The sequence below is a fragment of the Siphateles boraxobius genome, unplaced genomic scaffold (assembly GCF_051911475.1).
Source record: "Siphateles boraxobius isolate OS27281-9 unplaced genomic scaffold, OSU_SipBor_1 1, whole genome shotgun sequence".
Classification (NCBI taxonomy): domain Eukaryota; kingdom Metazoa; phylum Chordata; class Actinopteri; order Cypriniformes; family Leuciscidae; genus Siphateles; species Siphateles boraxobius.
In genome coordinates, this window is record NW_027508699.1 from 19,731,219 (window position 1) to 19,755,259 (window position 24,041).

Consider the following 24,041-nt stretch of genomic DNA (forward strand, 5'->3'; position numbering starts at 1 on the left):
TTGGAAAATGGCATAAGGGCCGGTTTTGTCCCAAGACAGTTGCCTGGGGTTTATCTTCATTCTTCTTCAATTAAATGTTTATGAGGTCCACTCCACTGTTAATGGGCATATGTCTTACTCTCACATGCTGTCATTACCAACTTGATATGGCCCATTTTCTTCTCTCTTTTGGGATTGCCTCGTGTGTCCCTCTGCACCATTCTCACACTTCAGAATCTAGGTCTGCCTCCTTCAGCACATCAAACACATCAAGAATATATCTTTATTTTTATGAGGGGTGATGCATTGCTTATTGACTTAATTGCTATCACAAGACGTTCACACATTATTTAAAAATAATTGTGCTGGAAGTACAGTCCTTTTATATCACTTATCCACAGAAGGCGGCTCTGGTAGGCTCCTTCATGTTTTCATCCTCATTTGAACATGTTCATCCAATATCACAGTGCCAAAGTGTATTTATCAAGAATTTGATGTTTATTATCTGAAACATGGGCAGATTTTGTCCACACTGTAGCTTCTTGGGCTATATGTAAACAAAATAAGAGGATCTCAACATACGAGACCAAGATAACCCATGCCTTTATGTACAGTCAACCTGGGAGGATACAAAATGCAAGTCTTCTCTCCGTATTTAATCATTCACAGGTATTTCACAAAGAAAGGCAATTAGGAAGAAAAAAAAACAAGAAAGAAAATGAAATCATGTACTCCAATAAAATACGTTCTAGTGATTTGGTGTCCCATCTACTCGTGTATGCAGTTTGACATCAGAAGGCATCCGAGTCTTACTTCATAATTGGCACATTGCAACATTTAGACTGTGTTGACAGTGAAAGAGAGAAAGGCATGAACAGGGGTCATGGTCATGTTAAAAACCATGCAATCATCAAATTATTTGTGATTTTAATCAGGATCTAAATTGCACTTGATTTTGGTCATCAACAGCAGCTTAAATATTAAAGCAGTCTGTTCCTCTATTTTTGTCTTCATTATGAATTGAATGTTAGGACTGGCTTTCTTAGTTCTTCTTTAATCTTTGTTTTATCAAAATGTGCTAGAAGTGTCAAGTACATTTCAACAATGAAAGCTGTGAGAATTCTCCATCCTTTTTTCCACCCCATCATCCAAGTTTTCAGTTTAAATGTAGTCATTTTTGTTTGGAAAAATTGCTAATTTTAGGCATCGTTTGTACACAAGAACAGAGGACTAGAAATACACAAGACCTAAACGCAGTATTGACAAGACTGAAACAAGCTGGATGGGAGTTGTGATGAAATGGTAAATCATGTAAATCTTTTTCTCATTTAATAATTTAAAAAAAAATATTTTACAAGCAAATCATAAAAATCAAACATGCATTATTAGAAGTATTTTGGCAAGAATTTGGCTTCAATCTCACAAGAAATGTGCACAAAGTCTGTGTCTTTGAGTGTGTAAATAAATTTCTATGTGATCATAGGCTGTATAAAAACATTTAAGTTTTTTAAATTAAGGGTATTTAGACTTTGGTTAGGAATAGAATGTATTTCAGAATAAGTCTAATAAAAATCTAATGATTTATAAATATTAAATCAAACACATAATTAATACCCCACTTTAGCCTGATCTTATATAGGTTTCTCCAAACAATTAGAATTAAATAGCTAAAATAATGTCTCAGGTGTTGGAAAATGATGTTAAATTCATCTAACCAACTAACTAAAGTAATAAAAATAAAGCTTTTCTAAAGCAAGTTGCAATGAGATGGTTTGCAGTCATTTACCATTGGTTCTAATCGGTGACAATTACATCATCAAACACATAACATTGTCTGCTGCTTTAAGGTTATGTGATTATTCAAAACCATAGATGTCGGTAAAATACACGTGAACAGGAGAGACAGATTTTTAATCTAAGCTGCCTAAACGGTATATTTTGAAAAGTGCAAATGTGAGCCACAATAATGTCTTCCATAAGCATCTCTTTCTGCTCTATCAGATGTATTCTCTCAGAGAAGATCTTCTCATGATTATAGAAAGATTCGTTTAGTGTTAATCCTATTTTTTACTGATTCATCAATCCCTTTGTTGAGAAATTCATTTAGGTAGAACAAGGAATGCATTTAACAAACATAAAACCACATTACTGCACCGCTATATTTGCAACTCTAAAAATACTATCCAATGTTAAAAAGGAATCTCTGTGTAAAAAATAAATGAAATAAAACGAAAAGAACACACACACACACACACACACACACACACACACACACACACACACACACACACACACACACACACACACACACACACACACACACACACAAACAAACATACACACACACACACACACGTTTGAAAAACCATCCATAATCCATTCGTCACATTTGCACTGAAACATGCAAGGTTTAACCCCTTGAGCCGCAGGGATCCCTGGTGATCCCGAATTTTACATTAAAAAAAATTGTGCATTGTTTTTGAGCTGCTTTATCTCTCTATTAGTAATTGCTAGAGCAATTCTGAGTTTTTCACAGTAAACTGTCAAGTGTTAGCTTTTAAATGATACCTTGGTTTTGTGTATAGTCAGAAGGACTCCTTAGCAACAACCATTTTATTATGGGTATGTCATTTTGCACTCGATTGCCAAAAAGGGGGGCGACTGGTAAGGGGTTAAATCTCAGTCCTGTCATACATTTGTGCCTACCACAGCATTTAGCACTCAGTGCTGTCATTTCAAAATCAAAAATGCAGCCTTTCGGTAATGTGAAGACTTCTGGAAGCTCAGATTTCATTAAAATGAAGAAAGTATTACCAGCTTGTATTCCTTCCTTCCTATATTTCTTTCATTTTTATTCTTCCTTCCTTCAATTCCTCTTTTCCTCCTCCCTTCCTTTCTGTCTTTCCTTGCTTTTCTAACTCATGGAAGTATTGAAAGGCTTTGGAAAATAAGAGAAGACTGCGACAGAGTTAATGGTATTTGTTAAGACAGGCGAGTTAAATGTCTTCAAGAGGAATGTATCTGAACAAGGAATGCAATGCTTGTGTTAACATTGTACAAAAACTCGCTCCAAAATTTGTAAATGGACAACCCTCCACAATCTATACATTCAGGCACTGAAAAAAATAACATGCCAATTTGTAACTAAAAAAGGTTAGTTGCACCCAATTTCCCTTAAAGGAGCAAGGGAACTGAATCCTTAAGGTTGGCATTCCTGCATTATTCTACTCAGTAGTAAGGTCATGTGCTCCTCCGTCTCCAGCTGAACGCTGAAGTGATCGCAAAGCACCCAGAAGCGCTCTCGGTGCTCATCCTGCCACAGATGTCTTATAGGACCAGTGAATCTCTTCTATGTGGGTGCGTCGCTCCTTTGTGGTCTACGTTGGTTTACCTTCCTGTGGACAAACTGTGGTCGCAGTTTGAAGGACCATTTCCTGGACTCACTCTAGCTTCCTGAACTCAGTCTTGTAAATATATGAGGGCTTTACAAAAAAGCTAACTTGAACAGCCATACAATGGCTAAACATAAACCATATATCTACTATTTTTGAATTCTTCTCTACTTATTAATACGAGTCCTCAATCTCGGCTTGATCATCTTACGTGATTAAGTCTGAGACCTTTGGAAGCGGCGAGGGGGTCCAGGTCGGCGTTAGCCGCTGTCGGAGGAAGTGTGCGGGGCAGTGGAAGGGGAGCGCCGCCGTCTGGAGGGGGTCCAGGAGCGCTCTGAGCCCAGTGAAGCGGGGCGGAAGCGGTGCACGAAGCCATCCAGGAGGTCCTGCTGCTGCTGAGTTATGGCTTGGGAGATCAGACAGGGCAGAGCCTGCAGGCTACCGGTGACTGCATCCAGTTTGTCCTCCAGCGTGCCAATACGCTTGTCCAGCTCCTCGCTGCGTTCCTGCAGCTCTGACACCAGGTCGTACATCACATTCTGTGTCTAAAAGAGAGCACAGAGAAAGAGTGAGATCGAATGAAATAAGTCAATATCAACCCATCCATCCATTTATTCCTATCTTATTTAGTTTAAATATTTGGTTTCACTTTATTTTGATGGTCCCTTTTGACATTTCAACATTCTGTTGACTATAATTGGCGTTGCAGCTACATGTCTACTAACTCTCATTAGAGTGTTAGTCAAGTATTAGTAAACTGGTAGGGTCAGAGTAAGTTGACATGTAGTTGCAAAGTTACTTATAGTCAGTAGAATGTCTGTTGGGGGACCAACACAATAAAGTTAGCAGATATTAAGCAGACACTCTACTAATACTACTAATACTAAAAAGATAGTGGTGCAAAGTTACTTAGTCAACAGAATGTTCGAAGGGGACCATCAAAATAAAGTGTTTACATTTGATTTTCACATTATGAAGCCTTAAACGTACCTTCGCCAAGTCCACCAAAGTGTTGGCCTGGTCATTGAGTTTCCTCTGCTCCATTTTCACACTGCGGAGCCTGGGAGGAGGCAGGGTTATGGAGGGATGGGGGGTTGGGAGGAGGGGGACGTTAGGGAAGAGTAACAGATTCCTGTCAGGAAGACTTGATAAGGATGAGGGTTAGAGAGAGAGTGGCCTGCATGCAAGCATTCACAGTCCTGTTTGCCATACCAGTCATGCAAACCCAATCTATGAAATGTAAAGAAGAGAAAACTCTTAACTTAACGTTCAAACATGACACATCTCCTTTTGCCCCTGCAGGCACGCGTCAACCATTCACAAAAAAAGCCATCCGAGAGCCTCGTTTGTGGATGAGGTCAAAGGAAGTGGCAAACAGCTGAGGTAGAGGTATATGTGACACCGCTGAAAATGCTTGTGAGAATGGCATTGCTTGCTGTGGGCTTGCTTCTGAACAAAATTTTAAAAGAATGTGTTAATGAAGTTTTTTTTATTTGTGCCATAGCAACTATGAAAGAGTACAGGGATGACTCTGACCATGAGGAGACATTGTAAGAAAGGCTGCCTTAATATCCTGCCCGTTAAGTGTCGTAATTAAAAGATTGCGAGTCTTCCGCTCCGATTTGTCATTCATTAGCTAAATGCCAAGCTTTGAAAAATGTTAGCATTTTTTTTTTTTTTTTGAGCTTAAGGATTTATTTTGGAGTATCCAAAAATAAAAATCTGGAGATGCAGGACATGGCCAGCATTCTTTCTAATGCAAAAACTCCATATCATCTTGCATCAAAGCCCAGGATGACCCTAAATGCCTTTAGATTAAGTTAGTGCTTGTGCTGGAAGGGAACACGGCATCAACCGAATACATGCTTTAATTAAAAAATGTGGTTAATTGCAAGACTATTTAATGAAAGTCAATCTTTAAAGGTGCTGTTTCTGAATGTCCTGAACAACCTGTCCCACATACTGTGCTTAGTTTTCCTCTGGACACACGAGGTGGGGCTATCAATGCAAGTTAATACAGAGATTTACGCTTTTGAATAATGGATTTGGTGCAAATGAACAAATCAACAGTTCCAAAGATGCTTCTCCTTCAGAAGGTTACATAAAACCATACAGCATTAAGTAATGTTGCATCTTTTTCATTCTAGACTTAGAATGGAGAGAAGCAATATAGGTAACCAAAATCGGCATTCAGCTTCCGACTCCATGCATATGAAACAGAGACAGGGAGGATGTGGGGAGAAAAACACAGAGGACAAAACTTACTTCTGAGCTCTGCAGTGATAGAGCAGAACGAAGACAAAACACAGTTTAAGTTTAGAAACCACAACATATACACAACATGTGGGCCATTACACTGCACTAACCATAACCACAAGGTAAGGGTTTGGGGAAGGAGAGGGGAGAAGGACAATCATCACATTACAAAGAATAACATGCTGACTGATTCACCTGAGAAGGTTCAGAAATCAATCCTAATGTCTTTGACACTTGATTGACAAGACCTTTTGATGCAATATGAGCATCAATGATTTTGGTAACTGGATTATCAAATACCTTCCGCTTCTTATTTAACATGACTTTAAAAAATATACAACAGTTAACACAAAACCAAAACGTTCAAAACATGAAAGAGTAGTTTCTCGAATTAGTGAAGACAAACAAAACATACAGTTGAACATCCATTATAAATGTATACCCAAAATGACCACATTTTAACTTTTAATCATACTGATCGTTCAAGGGACAATTCATCATAACTGCAGTTTATCATCAATAAATAGCCGGCAAAAAATCTGAAGTGTATCGACATTTTGCTTACTGGTGAATGGCCTGCAAGAACTTGCGTTGATGTTTGCGCACTTTGGCATGATCTATCTTCTTCACTAATTTTGTGTGTTTGTAGATGAGCCATGTTTCCCTGAGTACATTGGCAGCTGTGTTCTTTACCTGGGAGAAATAGATGAAAATTCAACATTACTACAGAATTGCAATACATGACCATTATGCATTTTCCAGAGAAACTGGGAAAGTAAAAAAACAAAACAAAAAAAAAACATATCAGGATCGGTTAAAATACATTTTTTAATAAATACTCTTATAATAATAATAATATGTTTATTTTATATAGCGCCTTTCAGAGTACTCAAGGCCACTTTACAATAAAGTAAGAATAAACATGACATAGAAACATGACATAGAAACAATAAAAATAAATTGAGATAGTGGTACATAAACAGAAATCAAGGGAAAAAAGTAGCAAAAAGATACGTTTTAAGGTGAGTTTTGAAATCCTGTAATGATGAAAGGTCACGGATGTGTTGGGGAATAGAATTCCAGAGAGTTGGGGCAGCAGTACAAAAAGCCCTTCCACCAAATGATGATAGTTTGTGCCGTGGGATTGTTAAAAGACCGGTATCGGAGGATCTAAGTGTGCGAACTGGGGAGTAGGTATGGATGAGATCAGAAATATAGGTGGGGGCACGACCATGTAGTGCTTATCACTTACTCGTTTACAAAGTTGGGTGTCCATCATGAAATTGTGGACGTGTTTCTCAGCTTTTGTCAATTCTAACTTTCTGGCCACCACCGCGACTACAAGTGCAGTGCAACCAGCTCCCTACAGGAAGAGATAATGAATAGTATCTGTTTTCAACATAAATGTTAACATTCGAAATGGGACAAAAAAGTTAATTTCACAAATGCAAACTAAATTCTATTTGAAATACTACATTTAAATATAATTCCTTTTTTTAAAACATACCATGATTCCTGTAAGAAGACAGACCCCTTTCCCACAGTATGTATGAGGGACCATATCTCCATATCCAATTGATAGGAAAGTTATGGAAATTAGCCACATAGCGCCAAGAAAGTTACTAGTGACTTCCTGTTTGTCATGGTACCTAGAATAGTAAGAACAGAATAGGCAGAGAATCTTAATTAGGCTGTGGAAAAAAGGCTAAAAGTTTAATTATGAACATTTTGCCCATCTGACAAAATATATGTAGAAATAGAATTGGGTCAAATTAAATCTAAACATCAGGTCTTTGATTATTTCCCCCCCCCCCCCCCCCCCCCCAATAAAGACAATAAATGAAGAAAAAAAAAAAAAAAACATAAACTAATAGAAAAATGACCAAAAGCAGTAAATACCAGACAACATCTAATATTATTTTAAATATTTACATGGAAATGTTTTTGACCATACAACATTCTGTACCTTCCCTGACTCAAAACAAAATACTCAATGTTCTGCTGCAATATCTATAAAGTGAAAGCAATAATAAATGGAGGAATTAATTAATAAAGAAAGAAATAATAAAATTCAAAGTGTTTAAACATTTATGAAAATGAAATAATTCCTTTAAAACACAAATTATTTTGTATTTTCAATAGGAAATTAAACAACCAGCACACATGGTCAAATAAATCCTCTGTTACTTTTCACTTTGCATATCAGCAATGCTTGACTGTGAAATGCAAACCACAAGTCAGTGGAAGGATGATCCAGATCAGCAATAGAAATGTTTAAAAATCCTCAGAGACTAATACAGATGACCTAACTTATTGATCCCAGACTAGACTATTGCTAGCAGCTCATCCACATATCTGCAGGAGGTTGACCTTTTCAGCAGCCTGTCAAAGAGGAGCTAAGCACAGGTCAGAAGACATTTATCTACATTTAACACAATGGGAACACTTTTGATGAGGAATAACAAAACAAGGCCCAGGCTCTTCAACGGTCATATTGAGCAGCCGGACTGAACGAAAGTGACCCACAATGTTAATTCAGTATCCAATCAAACTGATTTATTATTTAAAAAAAGTTATATGTCCCTCAATATCCCCTCTAAGACCGCATACTCAAAACACAAGAGATGACATGCCACCATCAGTTGCACCTGTCTACAGCACAATTCACCTCTGTAGTCATGCTCTAAGAGCAGGAGCGTTGTAATTGTTTTTTTATTGTTCAATGTAATGGGAGAGCCCCATTATCACATGCGAAAAGCATAGTTACCATGCAGGCATTTTAAAGAAGAACTCCACATCCTGCATGCTGAAAAAGCCAGTATATTGAGAGCAAAAATGCAAACCCTATAATAAAACACAGTATATGCAAGTTGATCACAGTATATGCAAGTTGTTAAAAATTTGTTCTAGTGAGGGATTATTCACAGCAATTAGGATGTTTGCTCATGTGCTACATAACTATTGTAAAACAACACACAGTGCTGGCACAAACCATTCTCATCGAGGTTTAGTCATTTTCAATGATCTTTTTTGAAGCTGGTGTCAGATCTCAGCGGTGAACAAGTCCTTGGCATACCAGATTTAACTTTTTGAAGAGCTCTGGTAAAGACCCTCTTTTAAATCAGACTTGCATTCTACAATTATCTCTACAATATGCTTGCTCTTAAAAATCTATTAAATGCTAATAATTCACATGGCATAATTTTGGGAAGAGGTTGTATCCTGTGAGGTCTGTTTGCACACATGAACATGAATATGCAATGCAAATCTGATCATGACTATACACACTGTCTTCATCATTAGCTTGCCTTTGTTTTGACAGTGAAGAAGTGGATTAACATTTCCCTCAATGCTGGTAATCGAAAGCAAAATGCTACATACTGGCCTTCTAAAGCTCTCAATATACTGTATGCAATACTGGCATAAAATGGAGAGGAGCTGGCACCACCTTCAACTTAGATCAAGAACTCTGTCTGAAAAAAGATGTTTCCCCAAATACCCCAGTCATATCCCGATTTCACATAAAAACCCATACAGTTGCTTCGTAGAAAAATTCACAAAACCCAGCAATCCCATACCTTTAATGACTCGTACCCTGACAGCATGGTTAAAGGATGCAATGATGGAGCAAATATAAAGCCATTTAAACATATTTACTTATGTTAACTAGGGATGCAAGAATACTGATTTTTGTGTTATGGCCAATAGTTAAGAAATGGACATTCGTTTTAAATGGTACATGTGAATTTAGGCATCACATTAAAATGCACAGCATGAAAAATGGATATTCAATTTAAAATTTGTCAAAGAATACATTTAATAGTGTAATTAAATTAGTAATTATTATTGTTTTTACAGAAAATTTAAGCGAGCATTAGATGATGGACATCTAAGGGAAATGAGTATGTACAATGAAATATTCAATATATCTTGATTCAAAATTAATGAAAAAAAAAAACACTAACATTGGTTGATAACCAATACAATACCAATATACTGTGCAAAATCTAAAATTAAAAATAGGGGAAATGAGTATGCACAATTAAATATTCAATATAACCTAATACAAATACATTAAAAAATAAAAACTAGTTGATAACCGATATGGTACCGATATAGTTAAAATCTAAAAATTAAAAAATAAGGTAAATAAGTATGCATAAATAAATATTCAATATAGACAGATACAAATAAATGAAAAAAAAAAGCACTAACATCGGTTGATAACCGATATTGTGCATCCCTAATGTTAATTAAGTCTCACACAGAGGCAACGCCCAACACATATAATCCCATAGTTTAGCCCCCTATTTCCTTACATAGTAGTTCACACTGCAAGTTACAGGCCTCAGTGTGACAATAAAACCAGACAAGATTCAGACACAATATTACAGTTCTCTGGAGGAAGGTAAGAAGCTTTGGGCACAAGTAAAACAGTCATTAGGACACGTTTTGAAGAAACAGTCCTTCTACTAATAACTAAACATATGCTGTCAGTGAGCTGGTGTTTATTCATCTTCTGATTTCCATCCTTAACACAACCCTCCAGTAACTGTGTGCACTAAAGACAGCATACATGGAGATATTGTGGAGCATCTTGACAAAATGGAAGGTATTGTACTATAATGCACCTTCTCATATGCTCTATTTCCAATCAAAGAATATCATGCTTTTCTGATATTGTAGTTTCAGCTACACGAAAACGTTATCGTTTAAGAAGGAGATAAAGATGGAATGATGCATGGAATTGTACGTACATTTGGGGAAAGGGCCTAAGAGAAGGAAACTGCCTGACACATGCAAAATATTCAGGGAAAAGTGGGCAGGGAGGGGGCGGAAACAGGACCAAGAGATGTGAAGCGATGAACAGGAGGTGCATGAAATCAAGTGTGAATGAACGATAAGCCAACGTTGCAAATAGCAGCAATGTTCCTCCAATGTCCCAGCCCTTCCTTCATTTTCCCATCCCTCCCATTCCAGACGGACTCCGTGCTCGTCCAGTCTCACACCGTTCTGCCCTTTGGGCTGGCCAGTGTGCTTAGAGAAAAGAAAAAAGTGCAGTAAAAGGCCCAATTTAGCAGCACTTTGGAGAAACAAGCGCCTCTTTTGAATGACAACAGAGCAGTAAACATGAAGACTACCATGCTGTTTCATAGTTTACCAGAAGTGGGCACCCAGTAGTCTAGCATTCCAAAACCTTGCTATCTCTTGTCTCTGAGGAGACTGTGCTAGAATGGACAGCAACATTTCACCTTTATGTGCTCAATTTGTCATCAGTAAGCGGCCCAGTATTGCTCAACTGCTTGCACACATTTTCCGTGTGGTAATCGTTTAGATTTAAGCTAAACAAATGTGCGATCAAACGTTTGACCTGACCTGTTATAGCAACCTAAATTGGAACACTACAAAGATGCAAAGAAAAGCACATGTATCAGGTAAAATTCAAAGGCTTGTTTCACAGGTTTTGCTGAAGCTCTCTTTTGTGCTGGGGCGTATTACAGTTCAATAACAGCTGCTGAAGGAATAATCGGGGGGGAAAAGAGTTGCCCTCAGGCCTGTTTGTAAAGGTGATTTGAAGGAGCTGCTCCATTTTAACACAAACTCCCTCCTCTTCCCTCCCTCCTACTCCTGAGCACTTTAGAAAGAGACGCTTGATTCACAGTGCTGCGCAAATCATAGCTTTCGAAACCATTAGTGCATTTGCTATCAATAAACTTCTCCTTTGCGGATGGTGCCACATTCACACATGTTTTTTTCCCTTTGTTTTTACCAATAAATTAATCTAATCAAGTTTTTATTTTTTCGGTCAGAGCTGCTGAATCCCACCCCCTCCCCCCTCTTAGAGCAGCAGTGGCACCAGCTCAATGAACAATGACAGGTTTTCCACGGCTAGAGAACGAGGACTCACATGGCATCCCTATGGAGCAGCATAGAGGGGAAATAGAAAGTACAACAGTGAATTATAGTCACACACACACACTCGAAACCTCCCATTCGCTCATACAGACACGCACACGCAACGCAAATTACTCACGCAAGAAAAAACCAGAGTGTGGGCAGCATCGTGTCGTGCATTGCAGCCGATGAGACTGGGGTGCAGAGTGCTGGGTAGTGGTATGGTGTAACATCAAAACCTTCACCTCGTTTACCACTCCAAACTCTTCATTGTTGCCTGTTCAAGTCTTTTTTAAACCCACCAAAGTGAAATATAGCCAGAGACTGATCCTTTTGTGAACCACCTTTCAGAGTGAACCATCTTTCTGCCACAGAGATGAGAGTTACTGACACCTCTTCTTGTCATCTCTTTTCTTTTGCAAGGCATTTCTTTGGCTTAGATGGAACAACTGTGTTTATTAGGGCTATTAGGGCTGGGTGTCAATTCATATGTCAATTCGCTAATACATGAAAAAATTCACTGCATGTTTTTGATTCACTCAAAATAATTGATTTAAAAGAGTCATTTGTTTGTGAATTGAACTATACTCTATTTATTGCAGTCCAACTCACGGTACACAGCCTTTTTAACACATTATATTCACTGCAAACTGGTCAAATATAACTTTCTTTGTTGGGGCTTAGAGTTATCAATGGTTTTTAAGAACCAATATCATGATTGTTCAAATGAAGATCGCAATTAATCTGAAAATAAATACTTTTTACCCAGCCCTATTATATAAGCATACTTAATTTCTAGTGCCTCATTCACATTTCGAATGCCTCATTGACAGCTTTTTGTACCAGCTTTTGAAAATCTGACCACAAATCAAATGTATAGCCGTTAAAAATGTCAGTTTTCTTGCTGCAGGTTTGTATATTATTTGCAGCAGTGCATAAAAGTGTCTGTGGCGAGCAGGACGAGGCCGAGGGCCGTGAGAGAGCGGCACGAGGCCGGTTGCGCGATTACTAATGAGCGCCATCTGCCTCGCACCATTCTCCCAGGGCCCTCGGCCTCGTCCTGCTCGCCACAGTTTCATATCATGAACAAGACGAAAGATTATCAGTGTATGAATCTATGAATCAAACTAACGTAGAATGACGTCAAGTTCTGGATCGGTTTTCCTCACATGATTTTTTATTGTATTGCTGCACGTGGGCAAATACAGATCAAATAGATCAGTATGATCACTCACAGTAATATTAAAGTCTTGCCTATAGTCGACTACAGCATCTCACAGGAGATGAATCAAGTGCATCTCCGCCCGACTCCTATTGGTTATCACCGCATTGCATCACCTCATTTTGTTTGCATAGAATAAACATTACTTAACTTTGTCATATCGCTGGAGATTTGCAGTTCTCACTGAAAACCAATAACTTACGGTTGGTTTGTCGTTGTGAGTTGCAGGCGGTGTGAATGGGGCTTAAAGAAGTTTCTGCACAGCCCTATTTATTCAGATATGTTTGAAAGATTAATTCTGGTTAAATTAATTCTGGTACAAGGCATATGTTGGAGAGGTAAAGGTGAGGAGAAGCAGGTAACGCAGGCAGGAATGGCAAAGACACAGTACAGATAAACAGTTAATGATCATTGTTTTTTTAATCTAACCCATTCATCATCACAGTGCTGCTTTAGCCCAACAAGGCTATGTATTTCAATTTCCTAATATGCCTTAATATGTCGAAATCTACACTGCCTCATGGGATGAGATCATGATGATGCAGTTTTTTTGAAGTGGGTATCCTCGAGGCTCCTCAAAATTACCAAAACAAACCATTCCGCAAACAAACAATTAAGCAGTCATGAATTATTTAACAATTGCTAATACAGCTTACAAAACATGGACTGGGGTTTGTGGTGCAATCGCAGAGCTGATGGGAGAAAAGCTCTTCATACAGGCAGAGTGAGGCTGTTGGAGATGCTCCTGGAGGGAATGAGTGAGTGGGAGATGCAGAGAGAAGAAGAGCGAAAGACAGAAAAAGAGAGCGAGAACGAGTGAAGGGGAGGGGTGTAGCTGTGTAGATTGGGATCACAGTCGCTGTGGTGCCATACCTCTCACAAACCCGAACGGTCCAGGCCGCGATGATCCAAGAGGAGATGCTGAAGACCAGCAGCACGGTGCCCGGGCAGATGGTCATGAGGGTCTTCATGACGAAGCGTGTGTTGAAGTTGATCTTGTTGAGGGCACCTATACTTCGCGAGGATGCGTCGGTGAAGAGCTTGCTATGAAGGAGCATGACCCGGCCAATCAGGTAGAGGCGAAGGAACATCGGGATGGAAAGAATGATGTCTACGTCGGCATCGGCCACAGAGGGCACGTAGGTGAAAGCCAGCCGGGCCGTCCAAGTGAACACATACTGGCCCGGGATCGGGTGAATGGCACACACCAACAGCTCCAGGACAATAAAGAAGATGCGCTCATATGTCATGGCTATCCTCCAGTCATCCGCCCCATTGTCCACCATGAACAGCTGCAGGGAACAGGTGAAGAACAGGGTGTATTAGCAGATAAGTCGAAAGGAACTCTCTGTTCCTCTGGAAAACACATATTAAGTGGATGTAACTTCAGGTGATGACAAAGGTGAAGTGTGCAATTTTTTCAATGGTAAAAAACTTATTCCAGGTTAGTACGAAGAGAGAACTATAAAACTGGGCTGATTCCCTCAAAAAGTGTAAACACTCAGTAATAAAGGAATTGTAAAAATAAATAAATAAAGAGTTGTGTCAGACTACTTCATTTATTAAATTTTAATTTATTTAAATGCAAAATCTTGTTCAGCCCATAAACTCTTGTCAAAGCCAGGGTTATTATAGTTAACTCAAACTAAAACCATATAGAATGTTACTTCATATAAAATATGTAGTAGTGCAAGAGTCTTAGGCACGTTAGTATTTTTACCCCTCAAAAAATAGTTTTAAGCCAGTTATTTCTATCTTTTGCTGTATAGTCAAGGAGTCTGACAACAGCCGGTCTGCTCCAAACGGAGATCTAATCTTACCATCATCGAGCTCATCTGGGATTACATGAAGAAAATCCAGAAGAACTGCGGAAACGCTAGAAGAAACCTACCTGCAAAGCTACAGTACTACGAAAAGTTTTAGGTACTTGTGAGGATGGTTTCAAAATGAATGTCATAAATAGATTTTATTTATCAATTAACTTCTATTAACTAAATCAAATCAATATTTGGTCTGACCACCTTTTGCGTTTGAAAGTTTTTTTTCTAGGCACACTTGCACATCGTTTTTCAGGTAGATTTGCAGGCGGGTTTCTTCAAGGGTCTTGGAGACGTTGCTGCAGTTCTTCTAGATTTATTCTGTCTCAGTTTTTCTGCTTCTTCATGTAAATCGCAGCCCGACTCGATGATGGCGAGATCAGATTACTGTGTGGATCATACCGGCTGCTGTCAGACTCCTTGTGCATACAAAAATCTCACTAGATTACTACAATTAATAGCAAAAGGAATGTTTGGAAATTCAAACTAATATTTCCTACTACAGTAAAACAACAGCAAAAGATACACGTTACTGGCTTAAAAAAATTTTTGGGGGGTAAAAATAATAATGCGAAAATACATTTTGTTCCAAAAATAACAAAAAAACGACGACTTTATTAAGCATTGTATTCTCTTCCGGATCTGTTGTCAATCCGAGTTCATGAGTCCGGTGACGTAAGACGAGCTGACGTGTTATCTGGCGCGTCCGAGCTTCGTTTACAGTCTGAGGGAGACGCACGCTGTAAACAAAACAATCTTTGCAAACATGTCTAAGGATTTCGACACAGGGGAAGACTTGCATTTTTTTTTAACCAGACATATTTATTTGAACCCGAATACACGGACGCACCAGATAACACGTCAGTAGCGTCTTACATCAGCAGCGTCACTGGCCTCGTGAACGCGGATTGACAACAGAACCGGAAGAGAATACAATGCTGAATAAAGTCATCGTTTTTGTTATTTTTGGAACAAAATGTATTTTCGATGCTTCAAAAAATTCTAACTAACCCCCTGAGGTCACGTGGACTACTTTGATGATGTCTTTATTGCCTTTCTGGACAAGGACAGTATACTGTACATAGATTTTCAATGGAGGGACAGAAAACTCTCGGACTAAATCTAAAATATCTTAAACTGTGTTCCGAAGATGAACGGAGGTCTTACGGGCTTGGGACGACATGAGGGTGAGTCATTAATGACATAATTTTCATTTTTGGGTGAACTAACCCTTTAACTGAAATAAAATAAAACATAAAACACCTTAAACATTTTATTTCAGCTAGTTGCCAAGGCAATATTTCTCGTTTTACTAAAACAACTAAAAGTTAATTAATAAAAATGACAACACATAACACAATTACTAAAACTTTAACTAAAATTAAACTGAAAATGGAAAATATAGCCTAAAAATAAAAACAACTTAATATTAATAAATCATATAATAGCATCTCAATGATTCTAAAATAAAAACAATGGATTTCAGGTTCATCAAAAATTAAACGAGTAAAATTTTGTAAAAGTTCCTCTTCAGTCGGTCAGTCGACGCCACGTCGAGATCGACGAATAGGAATTTCGTTAGAGAGGCCAATCTACCTTGAGTGAAACTAAACGAGCCAATGCACATTGGCGTGCAATCATTTGCATCAGCTGTTCAGCCATGCAGCACAGGTATATAATGAGCAGAAGGTGCGATTGCACTTCAGCTTTTTGCTTCGGAGCCGAAGCAAGCTTTTTCGGGACCTCTCCACTTTGGTGTGGGGGACACAACGCGGCAGCGCAAACGATCTCTCTCTCTCTCTTTTGTTTTCATTTGAGCAAACAAAAGCTGTTCTCACAGCTGGTAAGGTGCGCAGTGAGAGCGCTCAAAGGCCGTTTCTACGGCTGGTAAGACCGACCGGCGAGAGAGAGAAAGTGCAAAACAGGTGCACGGTCCTGGCTGTGACCGTTCCCCTGCGTGCTTCACCACCAAGGAGAGCAGTCCCTAAAAGAGCTTACACAGATAAAACTGATCTTTCTAAAGATGACATTCAATTCAATTCAATTCAATTCAAATTTATTTGTATAGCGCTTTTCACAATACACATTGTCTCAAAGCAGCTTTACAGAAAGTGCATTTCGGAAATGTACATAGAAAAATACAGTTAGTTAATCATGTATTAATTTATGGCACAACATATCGCCGGCTTTGAGTCGTCTCTTCACAGGCGTCGAGTCGTCTCTTCACAGGCGTTGGGGCATCTGAAGTCTCCGTGAGAGGCTGGATACAAACTGGAGCTGACAAACGCTATTTACCTCGGGACTGGCGTCCCGAGATAACAGCAGAAAGGCAGATGGGAAATAATTAGCATAGCTGATGTTCATAATGTTAATGCATTCGAACTGATTCAGCAGTAGTATTAAAGGTTAAGCATTAAGTGAATGCTTGGTTAAAGAGATGCGTCTTTAATCTAGTTTTAAACTGGGACAGCGAGTCTGAGTCTCGAACAATATCAGGAAGGCTATTCCAGAGTTTAGGAGCTAAATGTGAGAACGCCCTTCCTCCTTTAGTGGACTTAGATATCCTAGGAATGACCAGAAGCCTCGAAATTAGTGATCTTAAAGAGCGCGATGGATTGTATGGCGATAGAAGGTCTGTTAAATACACAGGAGCTAAACCATCTAGGGCTTTATAGGTCAGTAGGAATACTTTGTAATTGATACGTAACTTAATAGGTAACCAGTGTAGAGATGATAAAATAGGTGTTATATGATCATATTTTCTTGATCTAGTAAGAACTCTAGCGACTGCATTTTGCACTAACTGTAGCTTGTTGATTGAGGATGCAGGACAACCAGCTAATAAAGCATTACAGTAATCTAGTCTCAAGGTCATGAATGCATGAACTAACTTTTCTGCATCAGAAACAGATAGCATGTTACGTAGCTTAGCAATGTTTCTAAGGTGGAAAAAGGCTGTTCTTGTAATATATGAAATATGATTTTCGAAAGTCAAGTTGCGGTCTAGTATAACACCCAGGTCTTTTACTGTAGTGGATAAAGTAACAGGACATCCTTCTAAATTAAAGTTGTATTGTAAGGGATTTTGTGGGTAGTTTTTTTGGACCAATAAGTAGTACCTCCGTTTTATCGGAATTTAATAGCAGGAAATTACACGTCATCCAGCATTTTATATCATTTAGACACTCTGTCAATTTAGATAAGTTAGTGTTTTCATCTGGTCGTGATGAGATATATAATTGAGTGTCATCAGCATAACAGTGGATATTAATTAATAGAAATTAACATTCTATCTGTGTGTTTCTGGATGCGGTCGTTACCTGGGATCGCAGGATGGTCACGAACGCTGTCTCGTGTGCCTGGGCGTCGAACACGCTGAGGATGAGTGAACCATTCGTGGATGAGTCATGCACCCATTGTGGGAAGATGACCATCTCGGAGCTAAGGTTAAAACTCTCGTTCCTGCAAAGGGGCGGAGTCCCTGTGCCTCTGCCTCGATCTAACCCTTCCCAGAGGGTTGCTTCGGGCGGTGGCATGGGAGACCCGAGGATTTCGTTGAGCACGCTTCCTTCAGGGAACGAACCCCCTAGGAACCCTCATCCATCTTACGCTCCGCAGCCAGTAGAGCCGCCAAAGACCTCCCAAGTGAAGAGGGTCTCTTTTATCAGTACTGAGTTGGATTCGGTCACATTCTTGAACACATTCAAAGGCAGAACGGCGGTCCCACTGACATTCTTTCAGAGGCTCCTGGAGCATATGGCAGCGGCAGCAGCGGTAACCCCGCTTGGGCTGCTCCATATGAGACCGGGGTGCCACGTACAACGGGCATGCAGTGTCAGGGGTGTGGACGGGCCCCCAACTGCATTGGCACATCAACTGCCTCGAGTTGCTAGCAGTACGTCTCGCTCTGAGCCGCTTAAAAAGGCAGCTGCAGGGCAGGGGCGTGCTGGTCCGTACGGAGAGCACTGTGATCGTTGCGTACATCAACCGACAAGGTGGTCTACGCTCCCGTTGCATGTCGCAACTCCCCCTCCATCTCCTCCTCTGGAGTTAGAATCATCTGAGGTCGTTTCACACCATGTATGTCCCCAGTGTGCTCAACCGTGTGACTGACGAGCAGTGCTCCCGCAAGAATGGCGTCTCCACCCCCAGCTGGTTCAGCTGATCTGGAGAGAGTTCGGGGAGGCTCAGGTAGACCTGTTTGCCTCCTCAGAGACCTCCCACTGCCAGGTGTTGTACTCCCTGACCGAGGGAACACTCGGCACGGACGCACTAGTAAATATGCGTTTCCCCCAGTGAGCCTACTTGTACAGACCCTGTGCAAAGTCAGGGAGGAAGAGGAGCAGGTCCTTCTGGTGGCTCCCTATTGGCCCACCCGGACCTGGTTCCCAGAACTCATGCTCCTCATGACAGTCCCTCCCTGGCCCATTCCTCTGAGGCAGGACCTTCTGACTCAGAGACGGGACACCCTATGGCTCCCGCGTCCGGACCTCTGGAAACTCCATGTGTGGTCCCTGGATGGGACGCGGAGCTTCTAGGTGACTTAACCCCAGAGGTACTTAACACCATCACTTCTGCACGGGCACCGTCCACTTACGCCTTGAAGTGGAACCTGTTCGTCGAGTGGTGTTCTTCTCGCCGAGAGGGCCCCCGAAGATGTTCGATAGGGTCCGTGCTTTCCTTCTTGCAGCAAGGGTTGGAGCTAAGGCTGTCTCTCTTCATCCTTAAAGTACATGCTGCCGCTATTTCAGCATATCACAACCACATAGATGGCAAAACAGTAGGAAAGCACTGGCCTCTATCAAGAGGGTAGGGGACCTGCAGGCATTTACGGTCGACAAATCGTGCCTATAGTTTGGGCCGGGTGACAACCATGTACTGAGACCCCGGCCTGGCTATGTGCCCATGGTTCCTACCACACCCTTCAGGGACCAGGTGGTGAACCTGCAAGTGCTGCCCCTGGAGGAGGCAGACCCAGCCCTGGCTTTGCTCTGTCCCGTTCGCGCTCTGTGTCTGTACATGGAAATAACTCAAAGTCTCAGGACCTCAGACCAGCTCTTTGTCTGCTACAGAGGCCAGCAGAAGGGCAAGGCTGTCTCCAAGCAGAGGATGGCCCACTGGATAGTGGATGCCATCGCCCTGGCTTACCAAGCACAAGGCGTGCCCTGCCCGCTCAGTTTGCATGCTTACTCCACGAGAGGCGTTGCATCCTCCTGAGCGCTGGCACGTGACTCCTCGCTAACAGATATCTGTAGGGCTGTGGACTGGGGACACGTTCGCTAGATATCATAGACTACGTGTAGAGCCTAAACTGGCCTAAACGGCCTAAACTACCCGTGTTCTCAACCTAAATGGGATGAAGCACTGTGAGGCCCGGCTCTGTCGGCTTTCTGCACGCTACTGTGCACCCTTATTGCTCCAGGGTGAAAAACCTGTTGAGTCCTCCAACACCCTCGGCCCGGACATGGCGGAGCATCTGGCGCCAGGCCTTTATCCGTTGAGTACTTGAGAACCGGGTCTAGGCTAGGTCCCATATGTGTGACCATACGGGGATCCCATATATTTCTTCCATGGCTGCTCCTAAACGGAAGCCCGTGTCTTTCCCTTGGGCTAAGTCACCCAGTATTTCATATGCAGTACAACCTTCGGGCTAGTCCATATGTATTCCCCACATAACTCCTTCGGGGAAGAATGTGGCTTCCGCAGCGTCCCCCTTTCCCCATAGAAAGGGCAGGCTTTCCCAGTGTAATCCAAAGATCTCACTGTGTGGGTTATCACGGAACAACAGTGACAGGCATACTCTGTGTAAGTCCTCTCCTATCGTCCTTCCAGGAAAGAAGGGGTAGAGGCTTGCACAGGGTGCTAGATGGGGTGCAGCAGATATGGCCCTTTGGAGGAATTCCTATACGTCGGTCTCGATGTCCCGTCGCCACATCTGCTGCCGCCCACCGGGGCGGCCACCTTATCAGGCTCAGCTCCCCAGCAAAAAACTAAAGTGCAATTGACCCTTCGCTAAGCCCCGCCCCTCCCTAGTTACTGTTGCTACGCCTGTCAAGCTTTCGTGCCTGGCATGTCTATTACAATGTGTATTCACCAGTGTCAGACATTCCCAATGAGATAATTAGTAATTTTTGGCGAACATGTGAAATACCTGAGAGAGCAAGATAAAAGGGACTGCAGTATGCATTCAAGGGATATTTCCACAACATAATATGCAACCGATTAGCGAATAATTTCATAAAAATTGAAGCTAAAGCCTATAGTCCCAGCGCAAGCAGCAGCCGTCTCATACGCTGACCATTCAAATGGGAAACACACAAATTGAGGAACAGCTATGTTCGTGCACAGCAGGGTAAGTGAAATGTGAAAATAATCTAATAATTATTAATCAAACAGTTTATCCATAAATTTTGTGGAATAACACTAACACCGGGAGAGCCGCGATCGTATTGGGTTAAAGTTACTCAGTCAAGGGTAGTAGGCCGTCGATTAACAAAATGCTGAAATATATTTTAAAGTATGTCAGTGAGCCTCCGTCTTGTCTTTAATCGTCTTATTTTACGTTAAAATATATGCATTATGAACAAAGAACCGTCATTATTTCCAACTTCCAAGCAATAGGTGTTTTTGTTAATCCTGTCGACATTTAGTTGTGAGTAGGGTCTCCCACACTGCTTGATCCACGCCCATCATTTCTCCCATTGGCTTTTAGATTTTCGGGAAGGAAAAAAATTCCACTCCCCCATCCAAACTTTTAGGATACCGGGTATCAAATTTGCACAATCCATACGCACAACGCTTCGGCATGAAGTTTCCCTCGCTCGAAGGCTTGCCAGACCTCCCGGGCCTAGTTACGGTTGCTAAGACACGATTGGCCAGTGGCGGTTTTCGGGCGTGGCTTAGCGAATGGTCAATTGCACTTGCTGCTCATTATATACCTGCGCTGCATGGCTGAACAGCTGATGCAAATGATTGCACGCCAATGTGCATTGGCTCATTTAGTTTCACTCAAAGTAGATTGGCCTCTCTAGCGAGATTCCTACTCGTCGGTCTTGACGTGGCGTCTCCGTTCCCTCCTTCAGGGAACAAGGGTTACCACATGTAACCGAGACGTTTTCTTTATCAGCATTTTACACATAAACCTCAACTGTGTATAATGACTCAATCAACAATAACAGGATAAAAATCAGCATAAACAGGAAAACAATAATACTATAAAAGCAACAATAAAATGTAGCCATGCTGAAATGTCCAGCACAATTCAATGCCATTAATTTGGGGGTGGGACTATCTGTATGGCCAGCCAATGGCAGATGGGGGAAGTGTTTTAGAAGCCTGCTGTTTGTTGATGTTAGAGGCACAAAAATGTACACATTTCACCATAGAATTATCATTCATAGATCATTCAAATACAAGACAATCAAGTTTTTATTCTTGATAATCAAGAACTAACCTGTATTTCCCGAGCATGGTACATTATTATAAGACCAAGCAAAATAACAGTGGAAAGGCTGATAAGGCATTTCAGTGCAAATGAATATGAAGATTCCTGCGGCAAGAGAAACAAAACACACCATTAGTATGACCACACATTATCACAGTTTTGCAGCTTATGCTAAAGTTATAAAATCATGCTAACTAAATGAAACATTTTTGGATGAATAGATGCTGTCTAAACCATCTGCGTCACAATACACTGCATTGCTTCACCCTGGAGGAGTTAATCCCCACTGTGTCAGGAAAAAAATCACTTTCCATAATATTCCCCATGGCAACAAATGAACCTCATGCATTTGGGAACCAAAACATCTGATTAGGTTTGATATTAGGTTTACTTTTGGCATAAACTCCCTGTGACATACAGAACATGGACAATCACGCTATGCACGTGGGTGTATTTGATGTGAATACTTGAACATGTTTTTCGGCACTGTCCTGTCATCTCAGCTTAAATGTGTTGGTGGGAGTGAGGGACTTGTTAGTTGAAATGTTAGTGTTGTACAACAGAATGAGGAATACAGATTAGCATGATTTAGAGACTGATAATAAACGGTAAGGTATAATGTGGTTCAGTACATAAAATACCCAATTAGCCCATCCAAGCATATCAGTCAATATTGAAATACAGTAAAGCTGTATTTTTTATGCTAAATTTAAAAGCTAGTAATTTTTTGTTAATTAAATTCGTTTTTTAGCTTACTTTGATGTTATGGTAGGTACAAAACCGGCTATTCCTCTATTAAACACCTGTCAGGTAAAAATAATTCTATTCTAAATATACAAAAAAATATTGACTTTTTTTTAAAGAAACTAGCTGTATGCAAAGATTCACAAATCAGAATTTTATGTTCTATCAGAATGATGAAGTGAGGAAAGTGTGCATAATTTATGTAACCACAGAAAAGCAATTAAAAGATTCAATTTTAACAGTGAAATTAGACTCCCTTCTCCCTTACCCCTTCTAATTTAACCCCAGGTCCCAATGGTCCTTCTACGAAAGAATTAGGTCTGAAATTGTTATAAATTTCCCGTGTGACAAATTACACAGTAAACTAATTATTGCACCTGTTGATCACCGGAAGGTTTTTTTTTCAAAGGTCAGATTCCTAACAAACACATCCGGAGTGACTTTCTTTCCTGCTGACATTCACATGCCATCGTTCCTCGCTTTTCTTTTCTTTTGTTTTCGTGCAAGATCAAGCCATGTGATAATTCGGTTAATTCAGCTGAATGTGACAGTAGCAGTGCAGCAGTTCTCTCCCACAGGGCTAGAAATAGCAAAACCATTACAAAATCCACATCTCAAGGGAACTGAGTGGTCACAGTACCAAACACCTCATTTTGTGGACCCTGCATTAAGAATCGCTTTGGGAGTTGTCTGTAATAGGCCTACCTCAAAGTTTATAGCATTTCAGCCCTCCAGTACTGCTTGTGAAAAAGACTACAAAACAGTAAGGAGATGAGAGGAGCTTCATCCCAGAGTAGATCGATGTGGTTTAGAGGACAAATATTAATGTGATATATGTATGTACTACAATGGTAGCTATTTATGCCAAAGGTAATGAGGAATATGAAGAATGGGGGCTCCAAAGGACTGAGACCACAAGTGAAGATTTCACTATTTTACATTTTAATATTAAGATTTCTTTATTAAAAATTATATTATCAGTATAATCATTTGTTTGAAAATTTTTCATTGAAAAATTATCATGAATTCCAGAATGTCTTTTTGCTTGTCCTTTTTGCTGTATTGACAGCAGCGCTCAAATTAATAAATTTCACAAATGTATAAAAAAAATTTAATGTACAAATGTATTAGTGACCTATACATAGTGCAGAAAATTACTTATTACTTATTTATTTTAGATTTTTCTAGATCAAAAAAAATGTGTTTATTTTTAGGTTGAGATTTTTAATCCCAGAATTTCACTGTGGTCTCTGCCATTTGGATCCCACTGTGATCTCATCATGTGCATATTT

At 40.4% G+C, this 24,041-nt stretch overlaps 1 protein-coding gene across 4 annotated transcripts in view; it reads right to left on the reverse strand.

Annotated features, from left to right (window-relative positions):
- Positions 1-458: 458 nt before the first annotated feature.
- The window catches only part of kcnn1a (potassium intermediate/small conductance calcium-activated channel, subfamily N, member 1a), a 45,855-nt gene continuing 22,272 nt past the window's right edge, over positions 459-24,041 (reverse strand). For 3 of the 4 annotated variants that reach the window (XM_077227694.1, XM_077227701.1, XM_077227681.1), the window contains exons 3-9: positions 22,015-22,110; positions 13,618-14,036; positions 7,135-7,276; positions 6,880-6,990; positions 6,193-6,320; positions 4,362-4,431; positions 459-3,916 (exon numbers count right to left, since the gene is read on the reverse strand). In XM_077227694.1, the coding sequence (XP_077083809.1) occupies positions 3,632-3,916; positions 4,362-4,431; positions 6,193-6,320; positions 6,880-6,990; positions 7,135-7,276; positions 13,618-14,036; positions 22,015-22,110 (1,251 nt within the window). In that variant the 3' untranslated portion in view covers positions 459-3,631. Of the gene's footprint in view, positions 3,917-4,361; positions 4,821-6,181; positions 6,321-6,879; positions 6,991-7,134; positions 7,277-13,617; positions 14,037-22,014; positions 22,111-24,041 lie in introns of all 4 variants that reach the window. The other variant, XR_013203595.1, reaches the window with a different exon arrangement.